This window comes from Chenopodium album, chromosome 17 (assembly GCF_948465745.1).
Source record: "Chenopodium album chromosome 17, dcCheAlbu1.1, whole genome shotgun sequence".
Lineage (NCBI taxonomy): Eukaryota > Viridiplantae > Streptophyta > Magnoliopsida > Caryophyllales > Amaranthaceae > Chenopodium > Chenopodium album.
In genome coordinates, this window is record NC_137850.1 from 13,069,272 (window position 1) to 13,092,644 (window position 23,373).

Consider the following 23,373-nt stretch of genomic DNA (forward strand, 5'->3'; position numbering starts at 1 on the left):
AGGCCCTACGCAGCCAAGTCAAGGAGCAAAGTTAGAAAGCAGTAAAAATAAGCGCAACAGGAAAGCCCAACCTACGAGGCTTCACCTAATATGGCAAAGGGGCTGCTGAGTTAAGGTTTAGGTACCACTACACCATGACTTAGCAACAGATCTGAGCAAGCATACTGACAACAAGATAAACAGTAAACGAAATAACAGAAGAGTTATTAAATGCATATACTAACAAGCTGAACCTCCGCCCACAAAGATAGAGTAAACATTGAGCAGAAAAGTTACAACATTCACAAAGCTGAACCCCCATCCACCAGGATGAGAAAATATTCAGCAAAAAAGTCAAAGAAATACAGAATTCAAGTTAAGCTGGACAAACCCGATAGTCAGAAAGTAAAGTGTTATGAGAAAGCACACAGAAAATACAATCTTTGGCGGCTATATACCCCAAAGACAATAATAAAAGCTACCTAGTAACTACAGACTTAGGTGAGGGGAACTCCAATGAACCACTGGAGGATGGGGGAGAGAACCACCAAAACATTTATTGCTCATTAGCCAGAGTCTCCACTCCATTGGCAGCATCAATGTCAGCGTATGAAGGCACCTCCAAATTTAGCACAGCATGGTTAGGGATTCTGTAGTTAACAACACAAGGATAGTCAGTGGGCAGATCGAAAAAGCCAGCTTCCCCAACAAGCCGCAAACAAACAAAAAAGTAAAGCAAACAAGCTGAAATAGATAAGTAAAACACTAAAAACAAGCTAAGGTAAAAAGTAAGAAAATAAGCAAAAGGAGGAAGCTAGAGCAAAGAAGAAAAGATAGATATATAAAAGCTAACCTTCTACAAATAATGGCACGCAGTGGCAGCAGGGAGACCGAATGAGCTGCTGGTTGAGTCAGCAGGAAGACGAATGCCCTGAGTTAGGCGATAACCCAAAGTGCCACCATTCTGCGGGTTGTCTACAAACAAAGATTCGTCAGCCCGAACATTCATCAAAGGGCGAAATAGAGTGTTCTAAGCCCTAGCAGGGCAAAGAAGAGGACGAAGAGTAGCATCAATGGGAACCTCCGCAAACTCTATAGGTCTAGTAGGACGGAAAGTGCCTCCAATAGAAACTAAGGTCATAGAAAGGGGGTTCTCAAAAGCATCACCCAAGTACTGGTGAACACAGTGATTAAGCTCACTAGAGTTTTGGGTGTCAGTCTCCTTAGTAGCATTCTCACCAAGCAGCCTAGTGTTGGCAGAGTGAGAAGCAAAAGGGTCAAGAGTAGAAAAAGTGCGATCCCGTTTAGCAGTAGGCTGATCGGCATCACCTGAGGGAGAGATCACATGATCATCCTCAAGATTAATAACTGGATGATCCTTCTTGTGCGAACTCCCAGGTTGAGAGTGCCCTACCCTACTAGCACTTCGCAAACGGCCTCGTAGTTTGGAAGGGCGAGGGGGAATCCTTGGATGCTCTATAATAGCCTCATTAGGCAATTGGAAGTCAAGAGCTCCAATAGAAGGACCAGTAGTGTCCTTAGCAGCAACAGTAGTACCTATGCTGGGAGAGTAGAGCAGAACATGCTCAGTAGAAATTGTGGGTTTCTCACCCACCACAACGTCAGCCCCAACCTCCTTAGTGGGAAACTTAAGGACGCTGTCGGTAAAGTCATCAGCATTATCGTTTTTGGATTCATCAAAAGCTTGATTCAGTGTTTCGTTTACCACAAAGGTCTAAGGTGCCACTCGGCCAAAAGCCGCAGTAGGATGCTTCTCAGGAGAAGCTCCCGGTGCCACTAACGCCTCAGACCCTGAAATAACTTCCTTGGACGAAGGGCGAGTTTCCCATTGCCCCCAATAGTAGAAGATGAGGGCTCAGTTTGAGCACGATCAACAGAGGTCATAGTGCCAAAAACAGCTCTCAGTTCAGTTGGGGCTAAGCGAACTTCATCCTTCAAAGAGCCATCATAAACCTCTAAGGTCTCAAAGTGTTCTGGAGGATTATCTAGAGTGGCAGTGAAAGGGTCCTTCCAGTTGTCTTTCAGCTCAAGAATGCCCCTATCCAGTTTGTCATAACTTGAAAATCAGCCAGCAAAGGAGACAGAACAAAGGGCAGAAGAGCACAGCATAGGCAAAGGCAAAGAAAGAAAAAATCTTACAAATAAAAGGCAAAATAAAATGAAGACTAGTCTTACCAGGCTCATAGGTAGAACACAAGCGCATAGCAGAAAGCTGCGCATTGCCCATAATGTACAAGGAGTTGGGTAGCTAAAACTTGGGAAACTTGGCATCAGCTGTGCCCGCTCCCTGCAGCATATCAAAAGCATCTGTTTCGCGAGAAGATTCAGTGGGAGAAACAGTAACCCCAGCCATATTAGTGCAAATCTCCCTGAAATTGCGTGGTACAGCAAAAGAGGAAGACACTGCAACCTAGAAGAACTTGCCAGTCCAGTCCCTAAATCTGCCAAGCTTAGCGTAAGACAAGACTCGACCCTCTTTGGGAGCCACGTAATACCACCCAGACTCGGAACCAGAAGATGACCTTTTTTAGGCTCATCAGAGACTTGAATAAATGCAGCGATTCTGGGTACCACCAAAATCGCAAAAACCACAGTAAACATATCAAAGTGTACAAAGAAGCAGGATGCAGCAAAGAAATACAAAGATTGAAGGCTTGAAAGACCTTGTCAAAAGTAGGGTCAAGGGGAAACCTCAATCCCAAGTCTAGTTGAGAAGCAAAGACAGCAATATGACTAGCAGGAGAAGCAGACAGGTTAGAGCCCTGAGCTGGAAAAACTAGCTTTTAGCCCTGGCCAAACCCATAAAACTTCTGCCCCACAGCAGCAAGATCCAACTTCCTTACGTCCTTACGCCAGTTAGAATCCAGCACGCAATTTTTGGGGCCATGACACCTTTCATCTAGGAAAAAGTCAGATTTACCCTGCTCAACAGGCTCCTCCACGTATATAGGGTGGCAGCCGTAAAAAGCACGTTCACCGAGAGATTCAGCCACCCTACTCATATTCGCAGCAACAGGAGAGGAGAAGGTGAAGAAGTTGTAGCGCTGCCACCCCGCACTACATAATGGTCAAACCGATTCACATCAATCATGTCATCAAGCCAAGCAAAACTATTTAAAGGCTGAACATGGGGAATATGGCTAACAAGAGAAACATCAGGGGGATTAGCCTTACCCTAGTCAGCTAATAACTTATGGCGCATCTCGCGCCACCTTAAACGGGTGAGATAGGATATAGGTATCCCATCCTGAATAAGCACCCGCTCGCAATAAGGGTCAAAGAAATCAGGATGAGATCTAGGCCGAAAAGGACGAAAAGCGCTGCCCTTAGCAGGGCGACTACTACCCGATCAAGGTGCAATAGGAGGAGTCGCAGTAGTACTCGCCCTACCCTCAGCATGAGCGCAACCAAAAGGCATTACCATTTGCAAAGGAAGGAGGGGAGAAGCAGGAGAAGTAAAGGAAGTGCGCGTAGAGCACTCACCTAAGTGAGATGACTCAAAAGGAGAGCCGAACTCAGCAGCCACAGAAGGCTCACTCATATTTTGACTGTCAGTAGCGTCAAACATTCAAAAATCTACGAAGACAAAAAAGCTCCCCAAGAAGACGAAGAAAATGGGGTGCCAAAAATAAGGATCAGTGGAATCCTTAAAAAGGAGCAAACGCAGAAAAGGCAACGCAAGAATTTGGGGAAAAGAATTGCGAGTATAAGTACAACAGCAGAAGGGGAAGAATAATTGGACAAAGACAATCAAAATTGATTAAAAAGACGCAATTTAACGAAGAAAAAACGCAAAGAGAAGTGAAATGGTTACATACATATAACAAAAGGCACAAAAAAAGTACCTTTATGATAAAAGTTATAGAAGCAACGAAGCATAAACAACAATGACATCACCAAAGAGCCAAACGAAGAGCAAGGTTTCAAACTACAACCAAGAAAGCAAGAAACCTTAGTGAAAATGAAGAAATACGAGGAAATAAACAAACAAAACAAAAGGTGGAACAAAAGCACGGACGAGAGAAAATGAGAAAGACGAGAACTTACAACAATAATGGAGGAACAACGCGCGTCTGTGAAGGAGATTAAGGGCGAGAAATTTGAAAAAAAAAGAAAGAGGAGGATGAAAAAATGAAGAAGGTAAAAAGAAATAAAGGGGGATAATGAAGTTAATGGGGAAATAAATAGGCGGTTGAGTCAAGCAATAAAGCCAAACCGCCATGTCACTTTAGTAAAAATAAACTGATCACTTAGATGGCTGACACGTGTCCCACTCAAACAAAACACTGTTCCCGCCAAAAAATAAAAAATAAAAATAATAAAAAATATTAATAATAATGAATAATATATAGTAATAAAGACTTCAGCTGGAGTAATCGAAATTCCTCCCTACAAGCTCGTCATTTCTCAGACTTCAGCGGGAGTAATCGAAATTCCTCCCTACAAGCTCGTCATTTCTCAGACTTCAGCGGGAGTAATCGAAATTCCTCCCTGCAAGCCCGTCATTTCTCAAACTTCAGCGGGAATAATCGAAATTCCTCCCTGCAAGCCCGTCATTTCTCAGACTTCAGCGGGAGTAATCGAATTCCTCCCTACAAGCTCGTCATTTCTCAAACTTCAGCGGGAGTAATCGAAATTCCTCCTTGCAAACTCGTCATTTCTCAGAATTCAGCAGGAGTAATCGAAATTCTTCCTCTCAGGCTCGTCATGTCTCAAATTCCAGGCGGAACAATTAAAGTCCCTTCCAAGAAGAAAATTGCTCCTCTAGCATCAGCAGGAATAAATGAAACGTTGTTTGATACAGAAAGACATATGCATCGCAGGAAGAAGAAATCCACTTTTAGCAAGCATAAGCACAACGCGTCTTCGCCAACCTACAGCATGACCACTCAAGTCTCAGAATCGCGTAGTCAATCTAGAGACTTGAGGGGCTAGTGGTACACGAGGTGATTTAGCTAGACAACCCGTTGAGCAATTGCCGATAAGACCATACGCTTAGAATAGCAGGCATGAGGGGCCTCATACCACCTCATAAGGGGCTAGTTGTAGGGGATAGCTCCTCCTGAGCTATATCTTCCAACAGGAACCATTTAAAAAAGGCTAAATTGTGCAAATAAGAGTCAGCATGAGTGACCTCATACCACCTCTTGAGGGGCTAGGTGTATAAGATAGCTCCTGTTAAGCTATCACCGGGCTCCCGGACTGGCCCTTGGGGTACGCACTCATCGCTGGAGGAATAATCGAAAGGGCTCCCAGCCCGAGAGAGCCAGCCCGCAGGCTAACCAACTAAGATTATCCACAAAGGAGATCGTACACCTATAAATAAGGGATAAATTACAACGGAAAAGAGGTTAGACACAAGTTATTACACTCTCTACATCTCTCTAAGTACACTTTCTCTCTCTAAACACATTATAACTTAAGCATCGGAGGGGGGGTTCCTCGAGCCACACCCGAGGGCAGTTATCCACACCTAGAACACTAATATTAGGATAAATTAGTTGAATATTAATGCAACATATAATTCTAAAATATTTGTGATTACTTGATTAAATAGTAAGATTAAAAAGGAACCTAAACCGATTGTCCAAATTATCTTATTAGGCGTGATTTTCAATTACATATTCCCTTTAAACATGAAATATGGTGATCAACAATAAACAATAGCATAAACATCAAAATTGGATGCAATTTAAAAATAATATCATTTGTCAAATCAAATTAAAACAATAACCCTCAATTGGTTCCACCCTTAACGCCTTGGTCTAAGTATGGAACTTCGGGTGTTGTATGGACTCCTTGGAGTCCTTAGGGATATATGGTGTAATTAGGAGAATATGTTTAAGCTTAGAATATGAAAGAGAAAAGAGAATGATTTTTTGGTGTATAAGAAATGAAGAGAGAATGATTTTCTTGTGCCCCGAACTGAAGAAATCAATGTGGTATTTGTAGAAGAAATGAACAAGGGTTCCACAAAACCCTAGAAGTGATAAACGCTGTGGAAAAACCCTAATTGAGCACCGCGCCACGGTGTGTGTACCGTGACACGGTACTGGCAATGTGACACGGTATTGTGCACCATGACACGGTGTATAATTTTGCCTAAAAACGTCCAGATTCATTAAGCGCGGAGAAAATGTGTGAAAACAACGTGTCACGGTATGTGTGTGATGAGTGTCATTTATGGTACTCATTTATCCTCTTTTAGGATAAATTTCTATTGCTTTATATCTCTTTTTCTTTAGTTTTACTTGTATTTTCTCTAGTTTGTGTTTTCCTTAGTTGTTTTCTCATTTTCTTGCATTTCTTAGTTTATTTTGCCTTTTCTCGTTTACTTGTTTGCTTCTCTTTAATTTTAGGAAATTGATGATGCTCAAGGAACTTAATGGCGTTTTCTCGGGGTATATAAAGCTTAAGATGCAAGCCGGACTCTCCCCTTAAAGCTCAAAAGTGAAGGAGTGCAGAAGCCAAGTCTTCAAGGCCGCGCTCTCATACTGCGTGGACATCAAAATCGGTAATGAACCCACCGTGAAGACCTTTAGAGACTACCTCCCCCAACATGTATCAAGTGAAGCGCACAGGAGGATCAACGACCGCACGAGGAGGCCTTACCCTGCTCCCAGGCGTGGTCCGCACAGGAGAGAGGAGCGGCCGCGCATCCTGCTTTCCCCTGTTCCATACCCATTTCTTTGCGGCCGCGCATTGAGAGGAGAGGCCTCGCCTTTTAGGGTTCTTTTTGGACGTCTAACTAACTTCTCCTTAGTTAGTTTTACTATATATAGAATTTCTTCATTTCTAGAAAGAGAATTAGCATATAATTGAATTTAGAATTAAATTTTGATTAGAATTTTAGAGAGAAAAGCTTAATAGTTTAGAAACTTTGTTCTTAGATTTTAGAGAGAGAAACTTGGTAATTGTGGATTGCTACATTTTGATCTTCATTCACTTTGATATTGATCAAAGTTTTGTAAGAAGTCTTTCTTCTTTAATGCAATTTTATGTTTGATTCTTGATATATTGATGAATTTCTATAGTTTGTTTGATTTGACTGTTGATATTTGGATTGCAATGTTGATGATGAAATTGATAATTAGTTTTTTTATGCCTTTCAATTTTACAATGTGTAGTGAGTAGTTCCTTTGCTAGGGATGTGGTGAAGCATGTATGAATGATAAGCTATAGCTAATTTGAGGGTTTTTTTTTATTGATTTAATGATGTGATTAAATAGGTTGATGAAATTTGTGCATGTGTTTGATTTGAAGAGGAGTAGCTAACCTTGATTATCAAGCTAGATTGCATAGTAGTTTTCAATGACACGAAAAATTGATTTAGAAGCTATTATTATTGATTTATCTAGTTTTGCGATTTTCCTTTGAAGTCATTTATAGAGAAATCTAGCTTGACCCTAGGAAATAGCTCTTTAAGTGCTTTTGATTGCAAATATCGTCTTCCCTCGCATTACTTGATTGATCAAATTCCGACAAATTAGCAAGTTTATCGTGAGTGCATATGGATCCTAAATTTCCTAGTGCTTTGACAATTGAATTCTATTTGTTAGCTTGATTGAGTTGATTTGCTAGCTTAGACCAACCCTATTGTTTAAGACTTCGGAATAGCTTTACTAGAGACTTTAGCATATACCGCATTCTCTTGGGTTCAACCCGGACTTACCCCTTTTCCTAGGGTTGGGTTTAGTTATAAATTTTGTTTTGATCGGGGAATCTTAGAAATCAATGACCTAGGTTTCACCCTCGTCAAAAATTACGCCGTTGCCGAGGAATGACATGGGTATTTGATATTGTTGATTGAGTCTATTCCACTTTATTTGAAAAATACAAAAAGATTTTCTTTCTTTTAGGCTACATTTGTAGCCGTACTATTGATATTTTCCTTTGAGATTTGTTTGCGTAGGGCATGAGATCGAAATTTAGTGCCATTTGATCCAGAAATTGAGAGGAGCATAACAAGGATAAGGGTTGCTAATCGTTCCTCAAGTTCACGTCCCTCAAGAGAGGAAATCCATAAAGAAGAAGAAAAGAACGAGAAAGCATGGGTGCTAATCCGAGAGTGGCATTGAAGGAGTTGGGAACTCTGGGAGCCTATAGGTTTGAAAGCAGAATTATTCCTCCTACGACACCGGCAAATGACTTTGAGATAAGACCGGCGGTGATTACTTTTATAGAGAGGCGTTAATATAGTGGAGCCAACCATTTAAAGGAGCTTGAGAAGTATTACAATACCATCAAGGTGAATGGGGTTTCTCAAGAGTTCATTCGACTCAAACTTTTCCATTTCTCTCTTATTGGACGTTCTCTTAAGTGGTTGGACAAAGAAGTGAAGCCAAATTCTTTGAGAACATGGGCTAAAGTGACTAAGGAGTTTCTATCTCGGTTCTATCCACAAAAGAAGACGGCCAAAGCAACAGATCTCATTTAAAGCTTTAAGCAAAAGCCAAATGAAAGTCTTTATGAGGCATGGGAAAGGTATAAGGAATACCAAAGAGAGTGTCCACACCATGGGATTCCCACCTATCAAATAATCCAAATCTTCTATGGAGGTCTAAGCCCCCAAGGAAAGTCTTGCTTAGATGCCGGTGCTGGAGGCCTCATCATGAACAAAATGGAGGAAGAAATGATGGACTTAATTGAAGATGTGGTAAGGTATCACATGGATTGGAAAAAAGGAGAGAGAGAGTCGACAAGCAAAAGTGGTTCTATGGTGTATTCAATCGACCATCTCAATGCCATCAACAATTTGTCCTCACAAATTTCAAACTTGGGAAAGGAGATGACCTCAATTAAAGCAAAGCTTCAGACTGCTTCTTCACAAGCACCTATTCTTCCCTCCCACAATAAGGGGAGAGGTACATCTTCTAACTCAACTCCTCCTTCTACTTCAAATAATATGCCAAATGGATGTGTGTTTTGTGATGTATGTGGGTCATATGACCATCATGCTTCTAATTGCCCACATGCATTTGATAATTGTGATGATGTTGATAATAACGATTGTGAACAAGTGAATTTTGTTTCAAATAACAACAATGGACAAAGATTTGATGGACCATGGAACTTTGGGAATAGAAATGCTCACCTACAAGGAAACTTTGATATTATAACCAAAATAGAGGTTATAGGAACCAACAAAATCAAAATTTCCGAGGTAACTATAATAATCAAGGCTATAACAATCAAAGTCATGGTCAAGGGTATGGAAACCAAAGCCAAAACCAAGCTATGGTAACCATTACCAAAACAATGGCCAAAACCAAAACCGAGGTAATTGGAGCAATCGAAACAGGGAAAATTTTCAAAACAACAATCAAAGGGGACCCCCACCCGAATTTGCTCCAAAAACTCAAGGTAATGGTGAGAATTCCTATGCTCAACCTTCTTCTTCTAGAACTACCTTGGAAGAGATCATCGAGAACCAAACTAAAATTTTAAACACTTACATGTCGGTAAGTGACAAAAAGTTCAATGAGATGATGACACACAACAAGATGCTTGAAACACAAATCACCTAATTAGCAAACACCTTGAAAGAGAGTGTAAATTCTAGCCCTTCTTCTTTACCCTCTCAAGGAGTTGATCCTAAGAAACCCGTGTATTCTATCACCACAAGGAGTGGTAAGGTGCTTGAAGAGAGAGTTTCTAGGAAGATTGAGGAGGGTGGGAAGGTGAGTGATTCAAGTGAGGAGAAAGATCTTGATGTGTTAAAGAAGGTGAGCAAAGAAGCCCAAGAGGAAGAGAATAATGATGAAAAATTGCATGAGGATGTAATCAAACCCAAACTTTCATATCCCCAAAAGTTTATGAGAAACAAAATTGATGAACAATTTGGTAGATTTTTTGATATGCTTAAGGAAGTTCATCTATCAATCCCTTTCACCGAAGCCATGATCCAAATGCCATGATATTCTAAGTTCCTTAAGGAAAATCATGAGTGGCAAGAGAGAGTGCAATGAGGTTAACTCGGTAAAGGTTGGGGAGTGTTGTAGTGCTTTGATTGACAATGATTTACCCATGAAAATGAAAGATTCAAGTAATTTCTCTATCCCTTCCAAAATAAATGAAAAATTGTTTCAAAATGCTCTTTGTGATCTTGGGGCTAGTGTGAGCATCATACCTTATTTGGTCTTTAGGAAGTTTAAGCTAGGTGAGCTTCTTCCAAACAACATGACCTTACAATTGGCCGATCGATCTATTATGTTTCCAAAGGGAACGGTTGAGGATGTCCCCGTCAAGATAGGTGAGTTTACAATTCCGGTTGACTTCATTGTGCTTGAGATAGCGGAAGATGACAACATACCTATCATCTTAGGGAGACCTTTCTTAGCTACTTCAGGAGCTTTGATTGATGTGAAAGGTGGCCTTATTACTTTGAGGGTTAGTAACAATAAGGTTAGTTTTGAGCTTAAGTCGATGCATGAATCTTTGTCTTTTGTGAAGGGAATTATGTGTATCAATTCACCTTACTCCAATGATAATGTATGCATGATTGTTACTTCAACTAACAATGTTCTTAAAGTTTGTGATGATGTGCCTTCGAGTGTTGAAAGCAAGAAGGTTGGTGAAGACAACATGGAACCTCCAAAGCTTGTGGATGAGGAGGTGATTGATATACCTTGATGGTTTGAGATCTACCCAAAAAAGGATGAGATTGACTCCGAGAGTGTTGATGGTGAGAAGCCGTCCACTAAAAGGAGTAAGAAAACAAAGAAGAAAAAGAGAGCTTTTATGAAGAAGAAAATGAAGTTGAAGCTAAGTAAACTTGATTCGGAATTTTCAACAAATGATAATACATCCAACAATGATGAGAAGTTGTCAAGGAATGACAAGAATTTTGTTTCTTCTACCACTTTGGACAATGTGGTGTTCTTTGACCCTCCATGATTTGGAGGAATGGTCGAGCTTAGGACCTTAAGCAAGCTCTTCCCGGGAGGCAACCCTGTTTTCTAACTTTTTCTTTTGATTCTATCTTTCTTAGTTTTCTTTAAATTTCTTTTATTTCTTTCACTTCTTTTTCCTTTCTTTCCCTCATTTCTTTCTTACCCTCACCCTCGTCCGCACTCTACATTCTCCCAAACCTAAACCCTAACCCCTCAAACTATAAATTTCATCACTCAAATCCTCTTAACAACTCACAAAATCAACAAAATCTTACTCAAATTTCATCATTTTCATAAAAAATCATACTACTTTCCTCTATTTCATCTTTTCCATTTTCTTTCCTCCATTGAAGAGAAATTTGGGGATTTTCATTTTGGTGTATTTATGAGCTTAAAACTTGATCAATTTTGCTTCTTGTATGGTATAATCATCTTCTTTGCCTTTATTTTTGCATTATTACATCAACTTGTAGCAAGAACTTGATTATGCATACTTGTGAATAGTAGTAGTATTGTTTTGGTTGAATATGATGATTGATTGAGTAATTTGGTTGCTTATATGTGTTGTTTATTGATTAAAATTGTCTTACATTGCGTTGTTGTTGATTATATACACTACTACAAAAAGGGGAATACAGATCACCTAAACAAGCAATATAGATCACCTCCAAGGCGCTCTTCTTGTGGGGTGCTCTATAAAGTCTACAGTGTGCCTCTTGGAGGCGTTCTATATCTCACACAATACAGAATGCCTATTCAAGATAGGCTCTTCGTATTCTAGGTACAAAGTAAATAAAAAACACGGAAAAGAAAGTTGTCATCTTCAGATAGGCGCTCTACAGTAATATACAAAGAGAACGCCTATCATAGATAAGCGCTCTCTCTTCTTTTATTGTTTTTTTAAAAAAATTATTATTATTATTATTAGGAAAATTTCACATTTACTACCACAGAAAGCAGCATGTTTCACATTTGCTACCCATCAAAAATTTTATTTTACTATACTACCACTCAAACACACAAACTTTCATAATAACTACCACCTGGGTTTTGCCGTTACTGTTTCTGTCAAGTGGGGTCCACTCTAACGGCTACTCCTCAATTACCCCCATTTAAATGCGATTGTTCTTGGTTGAGTTCATTGTGATGCTTGTGGTATCAATTGGAGTAAATTAAATCACAAAATCATCAAATTAAAACACAAATTTCTTACAATAACTAAGTGCGAATTGAGTGAGTGTGGGTAATTGGTGATTGTTTGGCTAAAGTTGGCGGAAATTGCGAAGGTCGAAAAGGTGAGTTCTCTTAATAAATCGAACAATTTCAGCAAGTTTTATTCAATTATTTGTGTAATTAGCAAGGTTATTAGTATGTAGGAATGTTTATTTGGATTTAATTAAATGGGGGTCTTTGTTAATTGCATTAATTTTCTGGAAAACGAATTAGGGTTCGTTGGTGTAATCTAAATTTGGGGGTTTTTTGATGGGTGTGCAAATCATGAAATTGAAAGTGTTGGTGGGTGATTAAAGTATGAAAAGTTGTAATGCATCGTGGTTTTTGTGTATTTGCAGTGAATAATGGCAGCTTTGGTTAGGTGTTCACCTTCAAAATACAAGAAGTGTGATTGTGGCATACCAATGGCTAGGCTAACTTCATGGACTAAAGAGAATCCTGGCAATGAAGGGAAGCAGAGCAGTAACTGGTTTGGGTGTGTAGCTGTAGGTGTTGTGTTTTGTTTTGTTTTGATGATGCTAGGGCTGTTAGTTGTGGTTAAAGTAGCTTAGGTTAGTGTAGGGGGTAAGTTAGTGGGTGTTTGTTTGTATTTCAAGAAGCTTGATGTTGTATGCTAGTAGTTAAGTCTGCTGTAATGAAGTGGACATTATGCATATGTAACAATTTCAAGCATGAATGAAAAGTGGACAATTTATGTCTAATTAAACAAGTGTTTTGATCATTGCAAATTCAGTCACAGGAATTGTTTGACAAGAACTTAGATTTAAAAAAAAAAAAAAAAAAAAAAAAAACATAAGCTTAAAAAAAAAAAAAAAGGTGTCCTGACAAACCAAGTTGTTACAGAACCTTAAATTCAAACATTTTCAAAATAGAATTCAATGAAACCAAAGTCAAGGTTTTACAAAAGTCAGCTAGACATCTTTTTCAAACACATGGCTTCTTTCCCTTAGACTTGGACCTTGTCGTGGTTGTTGATGCCTGAGTATGTTGGCTGCAAGTTACAGGCTGTGAGCTTTGAGCTTGCTGGGAACTTTGAGCTTGCTTCTTCTGCTGCTCTTGGGGGAATTTCTTGTTACCAATGCTGTTTGGTCCTGCAGTTGCCCCTTTCTGTAAATGAACACACACAAACACATAAGCCAAAAAAATGACAGACTTCACTATTTGACAACTGTAAGTTACAGGACATGTAGCTTACATTTGCAGCAGCATTCATTGCTTTCTTTCTCCTCTGTTCTTGCAGCCATGGGGTGTTGAGGACTGGCTTGGTTGACAGCACTAGCTCAGACTCTTTTGGAGCTTCAGCTTTTTGTCCAGCTTTACAACTTTTGGCATAATGACCAAAGATGCCACAGTTTCTGCATCTTTTTTGAAACTTAGGGCCCTTTGGTTGTTGGTTGTTGCTGCCTGAGGCTCCTTCTCCCTTCTCCAGCTTCCTGTTTTTTTATTTTGGTCTCCCTGGCATGACTCTTACTGCAGGTGGGAGTGGTGGTCTCATGTCAATCTTCTCCCAATGCTTGGGGCCTGGCATAGGGTTGATTGCATGTTGATATGCTTGAATGTATATTGCCCTACTGTAGTATGCATCAACATAGTCATCTGGATCCACCCTTTTCTCAAGAATACAAGAATATGCATGTACACATGGTATCCCTGTCAACTGCCAGTGATAACAAGTACAAGACTTCATTTTGAGATCAACCACCACTTTATCCCCATTCAAGTCAACCTCATAGCTATCCCCCCTTGTCAACTGGACAATACAGTACCTGGCAGCCCTCTCAATCCTCCCAAAAACCTTGGAAACATAAGGCATGTTCTTCCCTTCAATTTTTTGAACTCCCTCCCACTTCTCACAATTCCTTTTCATCATGTAGCATCTCATCCACTCCATCTGAGTTAGTATGGGTTTGTCTCTTGCATCTTTTATAATTGCATTGAAAGTCTCACAAAGATTATTTAGGAGCATGTTAGACTTACACCAATCTGAAAATGCATGTCTTGACCAGTGTGATGGGTTGATATTAGCTAAGTACTCATATGCATCTTCTGACAGGAACTTAATAGACTCCATTGCAACCTCAAAGTCAAACTACAACAATACACATAGACTAACATAAGTGAATTATTCACACTGGCTGCAATTAAAAAACACACACACCCCAATACCAGAACACACACACTACAAAAATGGGTGAGTTTTGAAGACACACACACATACTGCAGACTTAATGCAAACCAGAACATACCTAATGCAGCAATAATTTGACCAGGACAGAACACCAGACTAAATGAACCAAACTTAAAAACATAACACATATGTATACCATAAAAGAACAAGACACATATCATCACTAATGCTAAGCATGAATATCATATCACTAATGCTAACCAAACTTAAGAACAGAACAACTAACAAGATTAATGAAAAGAACACATATTATGCAAAGACCAGAACACATATCATCACTAATTCTCACCAGAGTTGTTGCCCTTGCTGCATTCCAAAATAGTTCCTTGAAGGTGGATCCAGTGAATTGCAGCTTAAAATTAGCCCAAATATGCCTGACACAAAATCTCTTCTCAGCATTTGGGACTAATTCTTCAAAGGCTTCTAGCAATCCCTACATTTTTAAGTCAAACACACATAATAATTAGAACTTTGCATAACTGAAGCATACTTATAAACATTGCAAATAAAGAAAGTAGTCAGATAAGGACAAACCTTTTGTCTATCACTCATGAAGGTTAGACCAAACCCTTCACTGCAATCTCCAAGATCCTTTTGCAGACACTGTATGAACCATGCCCAAGTCTCCTTGTTCTCTACCTCTACTGTTGCCCAGGCAAATGGGAAAATTTGGTTATTCCCATCCTTCCCAACTGCCACAAGGATTTGACCAGGGTAGGCCCCTTTCAAATGACACCCATCCAAGCCTATAAGAGGCCTGCAACCTCTATTAAAACCCCACTTCAATGCTGCCAAACATATGTACATCCTCAAAAAAATAGGAGGTTCAGGTCTATCTGCTCCTTGTATCACAACATAAACCCCACTCTCTTGATTGTACTTCAGAACTGCCTTGCCATAATCCCAAACACAGCTGTTATAAATTCTTCTGGCAGACACCTTGAACTCACATCTCTTCACTTCATCACCACAGTTGCATTGTGGCAAGCAACTTCTCTTTGAATTCCAAACACATTTGCATCTTTTTCTGCAGAATATGGTGATCCTTTTCCCACCATTATGCAGGTAATAAAACTCAAACCTGTTTTCAACAACATGGGTTCTTAATGCCCTTCTGAGCACATTGCTGTTGCTAAAACACTGCCTTTCTAGCAGAACCACTGGCTTCAAAAAGTCAGTGCATGGACAGGACTCTTCTTCCTCATCTGACCCATGTGCACTCCTTAATTCATCTGACTCACATCCCTCAACCTGCAGCTCTAGATTTTTACACCCAATGTCCTGTCCAAGCTGCAGTTCCTTCTTCTCTCTCACCTGAATTTCTTTCTTGGAACTTTCCCCAACTTTCACAATCTACAAAGACTTCAGAACCTCACCTAACAAGATCTTTCTTGTCTGGACATGCCACTTGTCTTCTTCCTCATCAGTAGTTTCCAACTCCTCTTCCCCTGCCTTCCAATCAATATCCAACTCACTTTGCTCTAAAGATGATGACCCTAATTCTGATCCAGAATCTGCCTCTTTGAACAACCTTTTTGTACACTTTTTCCTCAACTGCCTCTTCTCTTCAACCTTCCCTGCTTCACTTGCCTCAGCAGCTACACCCTTGCCCTTCTCTTTAATAGCTACTTCCTTCTCCTTAACACCACACTCACTATCCCCCTTCCCACAATCCTTAAGTAACCTAGGGCTTCTCCTACACACAGGTTGAATTGCTTTCCTAGGTTGTAGTTTAGATCTAGGATCAGAAACTAAAGGAAGCTTACTCTCAGCTATAACTGCCTTACTCTCACCTGTTTGTGGCTTAAATTCAGCAGGCTTTAACTTCCTAGGGCTCCTCCTAGTTACTTGGGCTTTCACTTTTGTTGGGGTGTTTGTAGATGCTGCCTTAGCTTGTACATTACTGAGGTTTCTTGTTTGAGATGGTAAGGGCTGAGATTGGTGTGAATGAGAAGGCTGGGATCCATTATCATTTGGATTTGGGTCACTTGGATAAGAATTGGGTGGGTGGGATCCAGATGCAGTTGGGTTGGAAGGAGATGGGTTTGACACAGTAACATTAGTGGGGTGATACCATTCCCACTCTTGTAACCCCACAGTTTGAAATAACTCCACATGCCCTTCACTATGCTTAGACTCTAAAAAGGCCCTAACATCATCATCATTATCAATCCTCCTCTTCCCATTTACCCAAGTCTTTCCTGCCTCCTTATACCACAAACTGTATATGTGAGGAACCTCCCAACCTATGTCTCTAAACCCCTCACTACATAGGTACCTCAAGTAGCTAACACTCCTCACAAAACTCACTAGAACATTATTCTTCCAATAAACAAACCCACCTTCATACACCAAATATGGCCTCCCCCTTCTATGCTTTTCAACAAACCCTCCAAATAACCTAAGTTTAATGTCAATTGTTTCCTCAACATCCATATTTATCTACAAATGAAGCAAGTAAAGATTCATATAAATTCAATTAAAAAACCAACCATTACACAGCACAAACTGACAATTGTCAACAGTCACAGCATAAAACACACATGCACACCCAAATATGTTTATTTAATTGCACAATTAGTGAATTTTTAAAGTTAAGCGCAATAATCTAGGGTTTACTAACAAATCAATTTTGTCAAAATTGCCCACATTAACAGCACTAAATTGCAAATTCACCACCATTGCAGCTTTGTTGGACCACTAAAAGTACAAAAAAGAGTTCTTACCTGTCAATTGCAGTCACAAGATTCTCCAAGCTTCCACTTCAGCAATGAAGATGACGAAGCTTCCAGTTGGACCTCCTCCTTCAATCAGCTACTTCCACGCAATCTTACCCTAGATAAGAGGATAAGTTAGAGAGAGAAAGAAATTGACCAAGTGAAAGAGAGAGAAAGAAGAATCGAAAAAAATAAGGGAAAAAAAAAATTTCAACTATGGTCAATTATGGAGGTTGAGAAAAATTAATGGGGGAAGAGAGAGAATGGGAGGAAGGAGTTACGGGGAGAGAGAGGGAGTTAGATAGAGTTAGTTAAGTAAGTGGGACCCACTTAACGATTCTTTGACAGAATCTTTTAAGTGGTAGTTATTATGAAAGTTTGTGTGTTTGAGTGGTAGTATAATAAAATAAAATTTTTGATGGGTAGCAAATGTAAAACATGCTGCTTTCAGTGGTAGTAAATGTGAAATTTTCCTTACTATTAGTATCAATTAAAAATTTTATTGATAATAATAATAATAATAATTAATACGTCATAAATAAAAAATCATAACAATAAAATTTTTCTATAAAAAAACAATTAAAATACATGTATTTCAATTACAATAACTGAATTTGTTGAGGAAAAAAAATTACTACCTCCGTTTTTAAATAGTTACTCCATTTTTCCATGCGCGGAATTTTAGGAGAAATTGGAGAAAGTAATAAAATATGGAGGTAGTAGGGTAGGTAGAAGAATAAAAAATTATAAAAATCAAAATTAGTGGAAAGAATTGGAAGAGAAAGAACATGAAATTGATAAAATATGATTAAAGGTGGGTCCACCAGGTGAGAGAAATAAATGAAATATTGTAAAAATTTTCCAATTGAGGAAATAGAGCAAGTATTTAAAAATGGCTGAAAAAGGAAAGTGGAGCAAGTATTTAAAAACAGAGGGAGTACATTACAAATTATTTTATACAGAGAACAACTACTTAATTTCGTATACTGCTATAAAAGAAAATCAAAGAAGATTTTGTCAATGCTTGCGCCTTGCGGTTGTTCAGCAAATTTCAAATATAATATTTGTAAAACATGAAAAACCACAAATGATAGGACCAACATGCATATTAACAACAAATCATAGAATAATTTAAATCCGAATAATATGCAACATGTATACTAATTGGCCAAATGACTCTCAATAACGCATGAACAATGAACTTGAACATGAAACAAAAATTCATTCAGAAGCAAAAGAATAGATCCATAATAGAGTAAAAGTGTAAAATTAAACCACCTCAAAAATACAAATGTTCGTTTATACATACATCAAATGTCAAAACCCACAAAATTGATCTAACATCTCACTTCATCTAATATAATTGAAATTTTAAAATGAAAATCAGAAATCTTAGATCTTAAACAATTGAAATTTAAAACCAAATCTAAAGTGAAAATCAGAAATTTGAGATCTAAAATTAATAATTGAGAATTAAAACATTTTAATTAAAATTAAAATCAGAAATCTAAATTACAATAAAATCAAAAACTTGAATCAAAATTCTAGATAAAAATCATCATATGAACACCACCTAAAACACGAATTGATGAATGACGACGGCTAGTTTGAGAGGAAAGAGAAGGAACACCACCGTTTGCAGCCACCGGCCAGCTTGGCAACGCCAAACACCAATTAACCCACAACAACTTGCGCCCAAAACAGAGAAAAACAGATATTCAATGGTTCAATAGAACCAAGGGCGTCATACAAACAACCCAGTTATATCATGATCGAACTTTCGCGACCAAACAACTCAAAAATTATCACGATCGTACTTTCACAAACCAAACCGCATAGGAATTAGAGTTTGAAAGTAGGGGAGTGATGGTGGTATAATGGGTCGTTGTAGTGTATGTACATGGTGGGAGAGAAGTGACTGGTAATTGAGGGATGAAGTTAGAGGAGAGAGGGGTTAGGATTAGAGGAGGGAATGAGGTGAGAAATGAGGGAAGTGGCGGCTTAGAAGGGAATAAAGTAGGGTTAAAGTGCCGAGGAAATGTGGAATACCCAGATATCCATATCTTTTATATTTTTTTTCTTAATAAATTATACATATATAATGATTATCTATAAAGGGCGATTTATATCATATAGTGTTATATTTGGATATATCATATAAAGCTGTTAACTTTTTTCAACCTGCAAAACGCCTATGAAACTTGACCGTTATGTATGGTGTGTTGCTTATTCCCCCTTTTGTGGTAGTGATAGACTGATTGTGAAATTTGGTGGCTATTGTGGAATATTGAAATTTGGTATTGTAGGTAGTAAGTTGGTGTTTGAAGTGGTGGTTTGTTTAAAGTAAGTGGTGTGGTAGTGTTGTGGTTATTTGTGATTGTGGTGGATTGTGGAGTTGTGATTGAATTTTGGTTGTGAACTTTGAGAAGCAAACATGTCAAAAATCATGAAAGCCCTCACTTCCTAAAAGAGAAAAGTTCAATTAAGAATTAAAGAACCTTCACCATCAAATTTCCCTTCATCCCAAACACAACAAAATGATGACCCTCTACCATTGCCTAAAACACTATTTTCCAACCCAAGCCACAAACCTCTTTGGATAGAATTCAAGAAACGAACCATAAAGCCCTCACAAGACTATCATCGAGAAAGTATGATTAAGTTGGGAATCGATAAGGATTTGTGGGTTTTGTTCGACAACCTTAGGTTAGGTAGCTTTGTCAACAAGTGCTACCAAACCTACCTTGAGCCGACTAGGAAGTTCTTAGCTTCATTGACTTCCACTCCGCTTAGTGACAAGGACTACTAAATTTTCTTCCAACTCTTCAATGTGGTGACGACCATGTCTTTGGCCGAATTTAATGAGGCCCTTAATTTTAATCCGGGAGCAGATATCCTTTTTCCCGAGCATGAGTATTTTGATGGGTTTGCCAAAAATGCATGGTGGCATGATATCTCAAGGTTGGATGAGTTCACCACTCGCTACTCTCTTGCTAGTGACATTTTCCAACCGTGCCTTCGAGTGCTTCATCGGTTGTTGGGTTACTCGGTATTCCCAAAGCAAGACTTTGGAAAGATGTCGCAGGCCGAGTCGCGTGTTCTTTGGATTGAAACTAGAGAAGAGTTGCGTGGAAGGGTGAACTTTGGGAACATCTTTTTGAGAAATTGCATGGACATGCGTGGCAAGAAGTCGGGGGACATTCAATATGGTAGCATGGTGACAAGATTAGCTACCAAGCTTAGTTATGGTCGATATCTACCTTCTTGTACTGCAGTGGGGGAAGCCGACACTCTCTATCTCGACATTGCTCAGCTCAAAGATGTTGAATTCATAGCAAAGAGCAATGACGACGAGGTATTTGATTGGTTATTGAGCAATGATCATCGATGTTACCTTCCTAACCCCTCCTTGACCTCCCTCCACCGGCATGTCCCAAATGTTTGGTTTGTTCCCCTAAGAAACTGCATCCCCAGTGAAGATGAAGACATGCAAGATGTCCTGAATGAAGAGCAACAAATACAACAAAATCAACGTCAACAACAACAACAACAAGAGCAAGAAGTGCCTCAACCTCAACATCAACAACATCAATTCTCCAACCCCAACATGGAGGCTTTGAGTGCCCAAATGGCGGGCAAGCAAGTTCGAATGAAGGGGATGTATGATCAAGACTTTGAGGCGATCTACAACCAAATGAGAGGCATCTCCAAAATGCAACAAGGTATGTTTCTCCAACAACAACAACTCTATGATGTAAGTGTTAACCGTGGGGAGATCACCCCCGCGGTTAACTACCTGTATTTCCCTCCTCAACTCGATCCCGTACCTTCTTAGGGAGATGATGGGAGGGCTACCTACCCATATTAGCAAAGACCTCAAGGGTCCAACACCAAGACTCGCCCCTTTCCAAATGAGCACGGTAACTATGATTACCATGTGCCCGGTGGGAGCGACCATAGGGGTGATCCTAACTACCCCTATGTCAATCCCACCCATCTGTTGCTACTAGAGTTGCCCGAGAAATTCGCTCCCTTTGCCCCTTGGGAACAAGATAATTTTAGGGGTCATTATGGTTGGCCACCCAGTTACACCGGGGGATGGGATCCTTATGGTCCCCCATCCGGCTTCTCATATGATAGGGATGATTATGATGATGGTGTCGGGCCTAGTGGTAACTAGTTCCCCCTCTTTGTGCTTTTACCTCCATCCCTTTTATTATGTGATCTTCTATTTTGTATTGATGGGATGTTGAGATGTATTTTTGTTTAGCTTGGGGGGACACTAGTGACAGGGTAAAGTCGTATCCCCTAATCAAAAGTAATACCTAAGTCCTCTAACTACAGTAGATAGGGAAGTAGGGTCGAATCCACAAGGAAACTGGTCTTTCTATTCCTAATTAATTAATATAATCTAAATTATTAAGGTAACCAATTTTGTTATTGTAAAAAGGAATTAAACTACGGAGATCAAGTTCAGGAAGAAAAACAATAATAAGAAGGCCTAGGGTCACAGGTTCACCAATAATTAATATTCCGGGATAAAACATAACAATCAATAATTAACATTGCATAAATAACATGATTAACAGGCTCTCGCAATTTATTAACCAACATAGATCTAACAGGCTCTCGCAATTTACTAGATCTAAGTTCCTATTGAAAATAGCCTTTAATATTAAATTAACATCTGCTCGATTCATCAATTCAATATTGCTAAACATTCACAATCAAATTACATCTGCTCGATTCATAATCCAATTGCAAAGAATTAAAACAATTCAATAAGAAATTATCATGCAATATCAATAATAAACAATAATAAATTATCCCTTCATATCAATTATGGATCCCCTAAACCCTAGAATTAAACTACTCGGACATAATTAAATCTAAAGTAAACAAAGCAATTAAAGGAGACATGATTAAGATTAAAGCAAGGAAAATAAGTAAATAAGGAGAAAAGAGATAGTACTAAAAGAAGGAAATATAAAATTGCATATATTAAGAGTTTAGAGAGAGAAACAAGAGAGAAAGTAATACTAAGAGTTAATTAAGGGAGAGAGAGAGAAATGTAAGAGAGAGAAAGAGAGAAGAAAACTAAATTATAACTCAAAACAAAGAAAAACTTAAAACTAAAACTAATTAAAAAAAACAAAACTAAAACTAAAGCTACCCCCCTCCTCCGTAAAACTACTACTCCTTAAATAAGAAAAGCTAATGGGCCATCAATCCCACTAACAATAGAACTCCACTAACAACTAAGTCCTAGATAAAGTTCTAGAAACCACGCCCTTCGTAAGAACAAACCTATTGGGCTTGTTTTGCAACAAGGCCCAACCGAATCAAGGTAGCAGCAATCATCACTCGCCCGATCGGGCCATGGGCTGCCCGATCGGGCCCGCTAATCCACACGCCCAGCAGCAACTCTGAATTGGGCCTTTTTCACTTGGGCTTAAATTTTCTTCTTCTTAATTTATCTTGGACTTGCAACAAAATTAGTACTCCAAACAAACCGAGCCCTTAATCACCAAACCAAATTTAATTAGCTCGACCTTGGGCTTCAAATACACTTCATAAGGTACGATCATCTCTAATATTTTCATAGTGGCTCAATAAGCTCGGGAATTGTCATAATTCTTCAAATTCCTACAAAATAATACCAACTCTACAAAAATACTAGAAAACGTATATTAGTAATAAAAATAGCTCCGTAGAGCTCAAATATGCACAAATATGACCGTAGGACGGGGAATAAAAATATATATAAAATAGACTTATCAAAATCCCCCAAGCCAAACCTTTGCTTGTCCCTAAGCAAAGCAATGAATAAATAAATCAATACTTCACCCCATATACAACTAAAATCAATAAATATAATTCAAGGCAAATTTGATAAATATGTACCAAAGTCAACCAATCAAATCCATCCAACTACCAATCTTCCTTAACAATTGTCAAATAGAGCAAACCACAAGAGCATATAGAATTCAAGACTAGTGCTCACACACTCAACTCTCATTTATGTGGCGAGTAAAAGATGTACTCGATCGCTCTCCAACCAACCCCTTTAATGTGAACAATACCGTCCCAAACTCACAACACTCGTGTGTTTAAAAAGACATACACTCAACCTAATAGTCGACTCGGAATATGTCAAGTCATAACTTGCATTGATAAACAACACTTTCATATTTACACAACTCTATGCACAAGGTCAAAAGCTCTTTTAAAGCTTGTAATGTAAGGCTAGGGTGAAGGGTAGGAAATATTTGGGAATATGTGAGAGAAAAGCCTTGCTAAAAGGGAGCCATATCCTAATAAACCCATGACCAAAGATAATGAT

General features: G+C 39.0%; 1 protein-coding gene and 1 non-coding gene across 4 annotated transcripts; both read right to left on the reverse strand.

The window, feature by feature from the left end:
• Positions 1-259: 259 nt before the first annotated feature.
• Positions 260-19,062, reverse strand: LOC145589506 (uncharacterized). Of its 3 annotated transcripts, none has more exons than XR_014101698.1 (3): positions 18,604-19,062; positions 17,040-17,148; positions 260-629 (listed from the first exon to the last, which is right to left on the reverse strand). XR_014101698.1 is itself a non-coding variant. In XM_081646101.1 (3 exons), exon 3 carries the CDS (start codon positions 16,747-16,749, stop codon positions 15,667-15,669), a length of 1,083 nt encoding a protein of 360 aa, XP_081502227.1. In that variant the 5' UTR covers positions 16,750-16,755; positions 17,040-17,148; positions 18,664-19,062; the 3' UTR covers positions 15,665-15,666. The 3 variants fall into 3 exon arrangements, 2 of the variants coding, with proteins under 2 accessions (XP_081502227.1, XP_081502226.1); XM_081646101.1 differs by lacking the exon at positions 260-629 and adding an exon at positions 15,665-16,755 and having other exon boundaries at positions 18,664-19,062; XM_081646100.1 differs by lacking the exon at positions 260-629 and adding an exon at positions 15,665-16,755.
• Positions 8,419-8,523, reverse strand: LOC145590259 (small nucleolar RNA R71). The gene has a single exon (XR_014101897.1). It is a non-coding gene; the product is annotated as a small nucleolar RNA R71 (small nucleolar RNA).
• Positions 19,063-23,373: the final 4,311 nt, after the last annotated feature.

What these genes read in the sequence shown, in the direction of transcription:
- LOC145589506 (XM_081646101.1), bottom strand. Translation starts at nt 16,749, where the DNA reads ATGGATGTTGAGGAAACAATTGACATTAAACTTAGGTTATTTGGAGGG.